The 13,227-nt window shown below is 46.0% G+C and overlaps 1 protein-coding gene across 1 annotated transcript in view; it reads right to left on the bottom strand.

Moving 5' to 3' along the window:
- Nucleotides 1-12,330, bottom strand: part of RIMKLA (ribosomal modification protein rimK like family member A) — a 40,279-nt gene extending 27,949 nt beyond the window's left edge. Inside the window, exon 1 of the mRNA XM_005888969.2 lies at nucleotides 12,168-12,330. Within this exon, the coding sequence (XP_005889031.1) occupies nucleotides 12,168-12,330 (163 nt within the window). The remainder of the gene's footprint in view (nucleotides 1-12,167) is intronic.
- Between the last annotated feature and the right edge of the window lie 897 nt (nucleotides 12,331-13,227).

Raw genomic sequence — 13,227 nt, 5'->3', positions numbered from 1 at the left:
ATTATTGGAAAGCAGAGTTCTAAAAATTAAAACCCATTTTCAATCATTCATACAAATACAGGGAAGAGTCAAGGATAATAAAAGGTAGAATCATTCAGATCTGAATTTGCCTAACATTTTGTGTTTGAGGGACTTGGCTAAGAGCTTTCATATGTATTATCGTATTTAAATTAAAGATGTTTCGTTAAAAAAAAAAACAGAACAGACTTGTAGTTGCTGAGGCAGAGTGATGGCCTGGAGTTTGGGGGTGGTAAATGCAAACTATTACATTTAGAATGAATGAACAAGGTCCTACTGTACAGCACAGGGAACTATATTCAATATCCTATGGATAGTGGGAGTATCCACAGGAAACTATATTCAAAACCATAATGGAAAGGAATATAAAAATAGAATGTATATAAGTGTATAACTCCGTCACTTTGCTGTACAGCAGCGATTGGCAGAACAATGTAAATCAACTATGCTTTAATTTAAAAAAATGACATCTTGTATATGAACCCTTGTACTGGACTGATTATCAAAAGTCTTTGCATTTACACAGACCTGATGCCCAGTGGGTCACCACCCTTTAGATGTGTGGGCACAGAGCACTCATTCATATACACACATGTACATCCCTGGCTTCACAACAAAAATGCAAGCTTCAGAACTAAACTGGCAGGGCTTCCCCGGTGGCTCAGTCTTCAAGAATCTGCCTGCTAATGCAGGAGACGTGGGTTTGATCCCTGATCTGGGAAGATCCTACATGCTGTGGAGGAACTAAGCCTGTGTGCCACAACTATTGAAGTCTGTGCTGTAGAGCCCCAGAGCCACAACTACTGAAGCCCGTGTGCCCTAGAGTCCCTGCTCTGAAACAAGAGAAGCCACCACAAGACCGCACAACTGCAACGAGCAGTGACCCCTGCTCGCCACAACTAGAGAAAAGCCCACGCGACGACGAAGAGCCAGCACGGACAAAAAATAAATAATTGATTAACAACAACAACAAAAAACCCTAAACTGGCTTCTTGAATGCTAGGAAAAAAACACTTCATGTACAAAGCAAGTGGCAGAAATAAGAAAAAGCGCAGAACACCACAGCAGGAAAGCCAGCAAAGGACCTCACTTACGGGAGTTTTTAGAACCACTACATGTGAGTAGGATCAGGTTTACTACTAGCCATGGTTGGCGGTAAAGCTGAGAAAGGAATCAACACTATCAATTAAGTGGATAATAATCCATCAAGTGCTGCGCACTACCATGTCGTGTGAGGAGGAATATGTGTCATCCCAAACATGATCTGGCTCATCCCAATCATTCTCCACATTTTCTCCGGTCTTTTTCTACCCTACCCCCCAGCATTTCCTCATACGGAAGTTATTTTTATTCTTACTATGCCGCTCTTCCTTTCCTTTTAAAGGTCTTTGTTACAATGCTTCAAAGAAAATTGCACCTCCACCCCATTAAGACTCACAGTCATTATGAGGCCACCTTCTCTTTCCGCCAGATGCTATTTTGAGGTCATTTAATTCAGTTCAACCTTTATTGAACTGTTGCAATGAGTCAGACACAGAAATACAAAGATGAGCCAGGTGGTCTCTGCCTACCAGGAGTTTATTGTCTCTTTATGGAGAAAGATACTGACATCATTCAGTCACTCAACACACATTTATCATTTCACATAGTCCTTCAGTGAAGATTTATTGAGCACCTACTTTGGGCCAAACCCAGTGTAAGAGTTGGGTTTCCCCAGCAGGACTCCTGGAGACAAGGACTGAAGTACAGGAGGTTTATCATCAGGGTGGTAATTTCAGGAAACACTGGGAGGGGAGAGGAGAAGACAATGCTGCAAATAAAAGGTGTCTTAGGAAGTGAGTGATGACCTTGGCACCCAGAGCTTAATCCTGCTGGGCAACAATAAGAAATGGTTTAGTGCACACTCCTTGGTTACCACACCCAAGGGGCAAGGGAGCTAGTGATTTATAATTTTATATGTATTCTAAGTCTGGCTGAGAGCGGATCCAGGGGTGTGGTGTTAATTCCCTGGCCCTTCTGGCTTACCATACACGTGTGGACAAAGTGACCTCCTGTAAGCAGAGAAAGCTGTCAGGCAGAGATTCAGGTACTACTGATGGTTAGATGCAGGATGGGGCGGGGCGGGGGGGTAGGGGTGCCATCAAATGTAAGAGCAAAGCACCATGGGAGAGCCTCTGACAGTGAAGGAACATGCATCCAGGCACCGTCTTAAGGGCTGGGCACAGGGGCGGAGGTGTGTGCGTGAGATTTAAGAAGAAAGAAGACAGACAACTGTAATTAATGTCAGTGAGGTTCTACAGAGCACCTGGGTATTAAGAAGAGTTATCAGTCTGGTTTGGGCAGGGGCTGGGGAGATTCTAACACAATATTAGAAGTGCTCTCGCAGGTATATATATCAGGGTACAGTGACAGCAAAGGAGGAGGGGACAGCTAGGTGATTATTTCTAAGAAAATCAGGGCAAGTTTCAGACAGGAGATGTCGACTCACAGTGCTTCTGGCTCAGAAGAAACATGTGTAACTAATAAAAGCTTTATGTCTACCTCTTGTTGCAAAGGCATGACAACCCATACACACTGAGTTCAGGAATATCCCAGGGCTATTTGCAAAGGCCTTTCAAGAAGTTGAGGCCACAAGAGATGAAAGGCAATTATGACAAAGTGGATAAAGTCCTGGCCTCCACGTCAGAGACTTGATTTAACTTGTGCTGTCATTGAACAGCTTGGCAAGACAAAAAATGTCCCTGGGTCTCAGTTTGCTCTTCTGTAAAAGAGAACAACTTGAAAACCTTCCTCTCTCCCTCACCTCACCAACACAATCTTTCCTGCAACCACAAAGACAACCCTCATCAAGCCCTTCCCCCCTTTCACGTCAGTCTCTCAAGACTCCAGTCTCCAAGGCCCTGTCCCTGGACTCTGAGCCACACCCACCCCAGTTCTGACACTGCCTTTTCTACTCCCACCTCCGCCTCCCCTGTGTCCTAGGGGACTCAGTCAATGGGACTCAATGGGCAGCAAATCCCCTATCCTCGACCTTTTCAGTGAGTGTTCCTTTCCTCTTCTTTTTTGAGTCTAATTGACCCCTGCCTCTCCCCAGTGGCACTGCTTCTTACTCCCTCCCAAGCTGTGGTGGTTTTCTCTCTCTCACGCCGGGGGTCACTGGGCCTGGAGGTAGGAGAGACGTGCTCCTTGCTTCTCACTGTGGCTTGACCATCCCCCTTCTCTCCTCCTAAGACACCCAGTCTGACTCTCGTCCAACCACACCACATCTCCCTACTTGTGCAGGTCTTCTAAGGCTCCCAGTCACTCCCCTGTCCTTGAAGCTTTAGCTCCAGATTCACTGACTCTCTTGCACTGTCATAGATACTGGTGACTTCAATATCCCAATGCAGGGGACCTGGGTTTGATACCTGGTGGAGAAGGCAATGGCAACCCACTCCAGTACTCTTGCCTGGGAAATCCCATGGACGGAGGAGCCTGGTAGGCTGCTGTCCATGGGGTCGCTAAGAGTCGGACACAACTGAGCGACTTCACTTTCACTTTTCACTTTCATGCTTTGGAGAAGGAAATGGCAACCCACTCCAGTGTTCTTGCCTGCAGAATCCCAAGGACGGGGGAGCCTGGTGGGCTGCCGTCTATGGGGTTGCACAGAGTTGGACACGACTGAAGCGACTTAGCAGCAGCAGGGAACTAGATCCCACATGCCGCAACTAAGAGTCCGCATGCTGCAGCTAAAGATCCTGCATGCCGCAGGGAAGAGCAAAGATCCCATGTGTTGCAACTAAGACCCAGCGTAGCCAAAGAAAGAAGTCAATTAATTAAAATTTTAAAAAAAGAATTCTTCCGATGCCCAGGTCTCTCCATCTTTTGACTTCCTTTCCTCCAAGGATCCTGTCCATCACCCCAGCCCAGCCACCACTCCCAGTTACATTCCAGACTTTATGCAGTGATCAGAACTCCCATCTCCAACCACTGCGCCCTATATTTCCAGCTCACTCTCTCGTACCCCAACTCCAGCCACAGTTTGATACCATCTGGAACTACCATGCACGGGTCCCCCATCTTTTTACTGCCCTTCACCCGCTTCATGCCCTCACTTCCGCCCTTACACTATTTAAATTCCATAGTGAAGCACCACACATATTACCCTCATGTCCTTGCACCCATTTCTTGCTTGGCTAAACCACAATCCCAGTAACCCTGACCCCACTCTGCGTACTTCATGTGTTCTTCTATGCAATGCAGCATGGCTGGAGAAAAAATACACAAATCTGTTGGCTGGTCTCAAGGGCATCCCTACCGCTGCCTGGTAAGCATTGTTTCCCTAGTCCACTCACTCTCCCTCAACCCCAAACAACTATTTCACACTTTGTCTTCTTGCCTCAAATCTTTACTTCTTCCTACCTCCTTCTCATTCTGACTCTTCCTATTTCAATGATTCTGAAGCAATCAGAAAAGAACTTCTCTGTAAGTTTCCACTATCACATCTACTCACCTAGCTGTTCCTTTGCCAATAGGTTACCTTCTCTATTATACAGCGGCTGAAGTGTCCTTGTTCCTAGCTTAAGCCAACTTCTTGAAATATGCATTCGATCCCAACCCCTCTCAGGCATTTAAGGCAATGCTCCAGCAATTAATCTCCTTCTCCTAAATCTCCCATTTCCCTCTATCAGATCATTCACACTAACATAAAATATGGTGTTATTTCTCTCTTCTTTAATAAAAGCCTCTCAAATTCATCTTTGAGCAATATCTTAGCTCAAGCTGCTATTACAAAATATCATAGCCTGGGTGGCTTAAACAACAGACATTTATCTTGCACAGTTATGGACACTGGAAGTCTGATATTGGGGTCTGATACTGCCTTCTTGCTGTATCCTCACACGGCAAGGAGAAAGAGACAGAGAGAAAGATCAAGTTCTCTCAACTCTTGTTATAAAGGCATTAATTGGATCATGAAGACCCCACCCTCATGATCTCATCTAAATCTCATGACTCAAAGGCTCTACCTCCAGATACCATCACATCAGAAGTTAGGGCTTCAGCATATGAGTTTTGGGAGAACACAATTCAGTCCATACAAGTTATCAATCCATTCTTCACCTTTCCATTATAATAAAACTCCTAAGACAGTGCGTGTATTCACTGTGTTCCATTGCTTCATTGAAACTGCTCTTATCAGAGTCACTAATGCTAAGCCCATAGTTTAAATCCAATGGTCACTTCTCAGTCCTCATCTAACTTGATTTACCAACCACAGCTGAAATAGTCTCATCATGTCTTCCTTCTTTAAATATTTTCTCCACTCAGCTTCCAGCACACCACACTCTCCAGGGTTTACTTCTTTTACCTAGGATTCTTTGCTGGTTCCTCTCCCTCTCCCCAGAGCGTCCCCAATGGCTCGGCAGTAAAGAATACACCTGCAATGCAGGAGAAGTGGGATCCCTGAGTATGGGAGATCCTCTGGAGGAGGAAATGGCAACCCACTCCAGTATTCTTGCCTGGAAAAAACTCCATGGACAGAGGAAGCTGGTGGGCTACAGTCCATGGGGTTGTAAGAGTTGGACACGACTGAGTGACTAAGCATGCTTTCTCCTTCTCCCCAACCAGTGAACAGTGAAGTGTCCCAGAGCTCAGTCCCTGGATCTCTTTTCTGTCTGTAGTCACTCCTGGGAGACCTGTATGGAGATGATTCTACTTTTTATATCCTCAGGCCAGGACTTTCCCCTGAATTGCAACTGATATGACAAACTGCCTACTTACCATTTCCATTTGGATGTCTAATGGGCACCTTAGGCAGTCCTGATCCTCACCACCTACCCAAACCTACTCCCCTCGCACCCTTTGCATATGAATATAGTAAACCTGATTCTCACAGCTGTTTAGGACAAACATTGGAACTTTGAAGGCCTCCTTGATTAGTCTTTCTTACATGTCCAATGTCTGATCCAGTAGGCAAATCCTGACAACTCTGTCTTCAAAACATATCCAAAATCCAGTCTCTTTTCCCCTCCTCCCCTGAAATCATTCTAGTCCAACAATCAGCATCCTCCATCTCTCACCTGAGTTGCAGCAACATCCTCCTAGGGGATCTCTCTACCTCTGCCCTTGCTGCCATCAGTCTATTCTCAGCACTACGGCCAGTGTGGTCCTGTGCACGTAGGGCAGGTCACATCACCCCTCTGCTCAAAAGTCTTCAGCGGATTCCCAGCTCATTCCAGGGTAAGACAGAAAGTGCATCAGTGACTCACAAGGCCCTATATACAGGGTCCCCTCCCACCCTCACCTCTCTGACCTCCTCTCCTAATGCTCATTCTTACTCATTCTGCTCTGGCCACACTGGTTTCCTCGCTGTTCCCTCTCCCTGAACCACCCTATGCCCAGATATCCCAAACAGCTTGTGTCTTTATCTCCTTCAGGTCTTTTACTTGAACCTCATGCTCTGGGTGAAGACCACTCCAGCCACCCTGTCTAAAACTACAATCCCTTCTCTCGCCCCCAGAAATGCACTACTTTTTCTTCCTTCTTCCTTCCTTCCTTTTTTCCTCCTTAGCTCTTTTCACCATATGCTAATATATTTTACCTCCTTTGTATTCTATTTCCCCATCTAGAATGTAATCTCCTCGAGAGGCAGGGATTTCTGTCTGTTTTCTTCTGATGCCTAGATCAATACTCCACACATAGTAGGCAGTCAACAGATATTTATAAAGCAAATGAATGAACAAAATCCTAATAATGAGGGAGACTGTGTCTGTTCTTACTCTCCATTGTGTCTCCAGCACCTAGCACAGCACCTGGCCTGGCACAGAGTGGGCACCCAATTGATATTTGTGGAATGAAGTAAAGAAATGAATAGGATTGTTGTGAAGATTAACTGACACATAAATTATATTAAACTATTAGGAGGAGAAGGGGGCGGCAGATGATGAGATGGTTGGATAGCATTACTGACTCAATGAACATGAGTTTGAGCAAACTCTGGGAGATAGTGAAGGATGGGGAAGCCCGGAGCGCTGCAATTTATGGGGTAGCAAACAGTTGGATACAACTTAGCAACTAAACAATAGCAACAACAATTACAATACCAGAGTTATAGGAACGAGGAACCATTATTCCTGTTTATTCTTCAATGCATAGTAACTTAACTGTATCCCTTCCTCACAACGAAATCTTGAGTTACTTTTTAATAGTGAAGGATCGAGTAGAATTAGATTGAGAATTTTGGATTCTGTTGTAGTTTTGTAACAAAACAATATAAAATTCAAATAAGGTCAAGTCTCTCTGGGAAATAGGTACTGTGGCCTACCTATCTACTGGAGAAGTTGGTGGAGTGGGGATAAGCCTAGCAGTAATGTACCTGGATGTCAGTGGACTCTACTAAGAAGAGGAATGACAAGGGGGATGGATGGATGCAGATGACCTGGATCTCTCTGATGATGGCTGTATCCCTTCTACCAGGCAAGCTTAACCAATTTGGTGGAGGGTATGGTAGTAACAACAAGTGATTCAGAAACCTATAAAGTAGGGCTCTGAGATCCACTAAGGACCCCCATCTATTAGTTCTAGAATGTTTTCCAACACAGTTCATGAGCTGTCCCTAAAAATAGCTGTTAGGAACATCAACATAAACCACACTTCAACCCATCCTCAGTCCTGGAGGTCAGCCCACAGTAATAAATGTGGACCCACGGGGTAGAGCATATCCATTCAGCACTCACGTCAGTCTGGAAACATTATATGGTCGGTGCTTCCACCCACTCCCTGATCTTTCCACTAGTGCTGGATGCTGGTTTATTCGGATTACAGGGTGTCAGGCACAGGCCTTTAGCATGGACTAAGGTTAAAGATCAACCTTTGTGCACAAAGTTGAGCCTGGTATGCTTTCTTGCTAGTGTCTTCTTGCACAGTAATGGGAATCCATCCTTTCTCTACAAGGCCCCTGTCCTCTTTTGGAAGGCTGACAAAAGACCATTTTCTCATTCAAATTTAATTAAGATTTCTCCCCACCCAAACATTTTAAATCGTACACACCTGATTCCTACAAAGAACCATGTGAGAGTCTCGCAGAACAACTTAATGTAAAGAACCTGACCTAGAAACTGCCATATAGCCACCAAGGTTTTAACTCTGAAAGTAAGGGAAGAATGCTGAATCATCCTGCTCCTAGGAGCCAAACTGTAACACATCCTCATTTCCAGGTCAGACTCATCTCTTCTGTCTTGGTATCTGTTCCTGAGTTTGGGGCTATACTTGCTTCTTGAGACAGTTAATTGTAAAGACCTGTGGGTGGTCAAAACACTTGATCTGCACCAATGACTCTGCCCTCAAATAAATAAACATCCTCATCACGAAAACAGTTATGCATCCAGTCATGAAATCTCAGACACAGCACCTAATTACAGCACAAGTCTCACATACCTGCATTAGCCTCTCACATAGCTGCATTAGCCTTTAACAAATGTCAACTGAAGGTCTACTACGTACCTGTTCTGGAGCATACATTTGAGCAATATCCAGTCATTTTGGGGGGTGAGAGAAGATGAACTTTGTAAATACGTAAATTACAATAAAATACAATGAATGCTATCTTACTCGGCAGCAGATGGAAGAGAAAGATGCTTGGGGACCAGGTAAGGAGTCAAGACAGACTTTAGAGAAAAGAAAGACTTGAGATGCATATAAAGGGTGAATAGGAGCTCCCCAAGGGGCAGGGAGCTGGACCAGATGAGCATCTCAGGCAGAAGCAATTTCAGTGCACGGGGCAAGGTGAAGTCAGTACAGCTGATGCATGGGATGGAGTGGAGGCAAGGAAACAGAAAGTGCTGAGCCCAGAATTACTCAGTGTTGGTCCCCAACTGCCAGCCAGCACCATATGCCCAGACACCCTGACTGGGCACATAATTATCAGATTAATATGTAAAAAGAAACTTGGCCTATGGCATATGATAAATGCTCCATGTGTTTCATTTTGAATATTCCTACGTGCATTTTTGTGCATTATTCACCACCACTGTATCCTCACGATTGAGAATAATTAACAAAAATGTGTTGAATGAATGAAGAACTTGTGGTTTCTAAGAAGGACATGGCGATGCACAGATTCTCATAATGCTACATCCAGCAGGAAGGTGAACGGAAAGTGTTTTCTACAGGATTGCTTCAGTCACCTGAAGGTCATTCACTCCTCCCAGTAGTCTCCCCACCCGAATCTATGCTCAGTAGTTCAGACCACTGGGTTAAATAACCATAGAACCTTGCATTTGCAGCATTTCTTCAGTTTACTTGTATTATTCTGTTTAAAATAATTGCAGTGTTTAAATCCAAAACTTTGACCCTCTTGTCTGAATTCTACTTCATATATAACCTGAAATTCTTATCTCTGGATTTGGGTTCCCACTAGCCTCCATGGAGGGAAGATGGGCAATGAATTTAAGGAACTGGCGGAGTCACTGCCCGTTCTTGTCTCAAAATGACCCCTTCATCTACTCCCACATGAATCTAAAGAAAGAATGGAAAGGAGCAAAGATATGAAGCCTGAGTAAAGGTGACACTTTAACTTCCTAAACTATCACATTACTCTGCAACATCACGGTCTAGCCTCAATGTAATGTAATTCTGTTCAATTTCATATCTACTGAGAAAGGTATTGGGCTGGCCAAAAAGTTCATTTGAGTTCTTCTATAACATCTTACAGAAAACCCCAAACTTTTTGGCAATACTATAGGTTGCAGATGTCCAAGGATACACTTATTCCATCATCACTGGCTGGGAATTAGAGTAGGTTGTTAACCGTCACTCCATCTCTCTGATCATTAGGCTTTTCATTTATAAAATGAAGGGGTCAGAATGGATGATCCCAAACTCATTCCCAGCTCCCACAATAATTCTCAAATAGGAAAGGACATCAGTACCATTGTAACTATTTCTGGATTTCAAAGCCAGTAATTTCTAGAGTTTATTTCAGAGGAATACTTTGGCTTAACAAATTACCAACAGTTTTCTATAACTGACTCTAGAAGAAACTGGGAAATAGACTGCATATTTTAATTCATTTAAACACATTTATTGAGTGCCTAGTACGTGAGAGGCGCTATTTAGACACTGTTACAGCATTGAACAAAGCAAAGGAGCCCAGTCTTCTCATGGAACTCACTTGTGCTTTAATTAATCCCCCCACGTACCACGCACCGAATAAGTCTTCTGACTGCTTTGGACAGCAGAAACAGTGATCTAATAGGTTTGTTTTATGTGTTGTGACTTGTGTGGGGCAATCACTGAATTAGCAAAAAGTTAAAACTGCTTCAAAAAGTAACTGTGTTCATTTTCTTGATCGAGTAGGCAAATAACTATGTAGATCTTCTTGTAGTTTAGAAAGAAGTAACTACTGGCTTCTGAATAGATTGAGATACATTCACACATGAATTTCAGCAAAATTTTAAGACACTAAACAAAAGAGTGGAAATGTTTCCTGCAGCATTAGAATTTAATTTTCTATTTTCCTATGACTGTTTAAAATGGGGTTTTAGATACAAAACAGAGAGCATTCCCCTACTCTTTCACGGAATGCATGATGGGTCTATAAAAAGGAAAATGATGTAGGATGATGTGCCCGTATCTCAAAAAAGGCATCTTTACAGGCTGGAAAAAAAAATTTAAAAAGAGCAAACTCTTGGGGGTGGAAAGATGTATATACTAGATCTAGATCAGTAAAATACGACAGATCATTCCATTTAAGTACAGTACTGACAGATATGGCTGGAGGAACCCTAACCCTTAGCTTTATAAATGAGAAAGCTGAGATTCAAAGACATAAAGAGACCTGGTCAAGGCAAAGCCAAGATACTTGTTAGCAGCAAAACTGTAATAATCCAATCCTGCTGATTCCTCGTCTAGCAATCCAGCTCAGCATTAACTAACTGTGAGAATTTTTAGCAAATCAAGACTAGAGAGAGGGAGCCCTTTATGGTTGACAGCCACTCTTTTAGACTAAATGTATATGACACCCAATGTTTGGAGTATATTTCTCCAACAGACTATTCAATCTGATACTACTTATGAAGGTTTTTGATTAATTTATGGATGAAACATCTGGAACAGATATGGTCCACTTAGAAACAGGTCATATTCAAAATCTCATATGTATGTAGCCTGTTCAGAAGTTGGGACCCCTTTCCCCTGCCAAAGAAAAGTAACAAATTATGAGTTTATTTAACCAGGCATGGTTGAAACAATATAAATGATATTCCAAGAAACACTCTCAGTGGGCCCAAAGCTCCTTGAGTCCTGGACCCCTGTGGATACCACCATTCTGGAGGCTGCAGAGACTCAAACACTGTAAGCCAGGGGAAGGTTCCTAAACCAGGATTCTTAAGCCAGAAACTGTTTATATTAGGATAATTAAGAATATCTAAAAACACACAACCTTTTGAGGTCATGGTCACAGCTGATAACCATGTCTTACCGCCCCTCTCCCATTCCCTACTCCCCAAATCTCTCGAACACAGTAGTGGAGAAATCAATGCAGCCAGAATGGTCTCTACCTGAAATCTTGACTTTTCTGGAATCAGAATTTAATACTTTCAGAGAGGAAGATCAGTTTAAAGAAAACCCATCAAAGGTCTCCTCTCCTACTTTATACTCGAGAGGTAATTCTAATCTTTCTCAGATATCTCCCCATCTGCAAGTTTCTAGCTTGGAAATAATAGTCTATGCAGTGCACTGCTGATGCTTGGACACTCTAGGAAAACTTTTAAAAACATTCATCTTAATGGCAATTTTGTAAATTTAGTGTTGGCTCTTATAAATCTAAACTGGCAGGGTACTGAAGCGAGCAGAATTTGCTAATTTGGGGTTAGCTTCATTTTCCTCGGACCTCCAGGCGACTTCAGGTGAATTCAAGTTCCTTCCAGACTAAGTCTCCTAAGTGAATTAAACCTCGTTCTCAAATCTTGCCCTCAGGGCAGATGCTGGTGGTCAAAAAAGCTTCCAAGATTAGGGAATTTCTCTAAACCAAAGAGGTCTCTCGGGGGAGAGCGGCAGGTTTGGGTGACCCAAAGGAGACTTGGCCGGGGGAGGCCCGATGCGCGGGGCCACCCGCTGGCTCTCGGGGACCCCGGAGCGCCACCCCACCCTCCCGGGCCCACCTAGCTCACCGAGGTTGCCGCCGACGATGGTGACGGCGATCTGGTCCATGAGCACCGCCCGGAAGCGCACGTCCTGCTCGGAGCAGCGCTGCCGGAGGGCGCGCAGGATCTGCACCTGCGGGTAGTCCTCGCGGATGCGCCGGTCCGTCAGGAACCAGAGCTGGGAGCACATGGCGGCCAGGGCGGCGGCGGCGCCCGGTGGGGCGCGGGCCCCCTCGGCGCCCCGGGCCGCTCGCTCGGGTTGGCGGGCGGGCGGCCGGCGTCCCGGCGAGCGCGCGCCGCGGCTCCGCTCCCGCCGGTGCGCCAGGCGCCTCTGCAGCCCTGACCCAGCGAATCTGCCCGGCCACTCAGCGCCGCCGCCGGCCCCGGCCAGCCAATCAGCGCGCGGCGGCGGACGCGGGCCGGCCACGGGGCCAGCTGCAGAGGCGGCCGCGGCGGGCGGCGCCCGGGAGGGGCGGCGGGGCCGAGGCCTGCGGCGGCCGGGGGAGGGGACCCGAGCGGGGCTGGTGGCCGGGGGAGCCCCGAGCGAGACCGGCGGCGGCGAGGCTGAGCGAGGGCATCCCTGCCCCGCGCTGGACCCCGGTGGGCGTGGCGCTGGCGGCCTGGGTGGGGCGACCCGAGCGGGAGGGATCGGGGCTGCTATCCAGGGAAGCGGGGAGGGTGTCCGGGCTGACGGACTAATGGTCCGCAGCGGGCAGCGGGATGCTTCCCAAAGGCCGTCCCGAACACCTAGGGGCTGAGTGCATCGGCGGCCCCTACAGAACCCGGGCAGGGCCCCGAGGACTTCCTAAGGGAGACTCCAGGGCCTGGCGAAGGTCATCCAGCTAGGCCCCCGGTTTAGACCCTGGCCTTGGACTCCTCTGCCCAAATCGTGGCCTTGAGCTAGGGAACGGGGAGAGAAGGAGGGAGTTGGGTTGTTTGGGTTGAGGGTCCAGATAAATTTGAAGGTGCATTTCTGAGGATCTCCGGTTTTCCCTCGGACACCCGCTCCCAGGTTGCAGCAGTTCTGGGGCTGCAGAACCTCAGTGTGAAGAAAACAGATATGAATCCTTTTAGTCAGAAGGATGAC

This window comes from Bos mutus, chromosome 3 (genome assembly GCF_027580195.1).
Source record: "Bos mutus isolate GX-2022 chromosome 3, NWIPB_WYAK_1.1, whole genome shotgun sequence".
Classification (NCBI taxonomy): Eukaryota; Metazoa; Chordata; class Mammalia; order Artiodactyla; family Bovidae; genus Bos; species Bos mutus.
The sequence above is the reverse complement of the archived record's forward strand: the minus strand, read 5'-3'. Positions and strand labels throughout refer to the sequence as shown.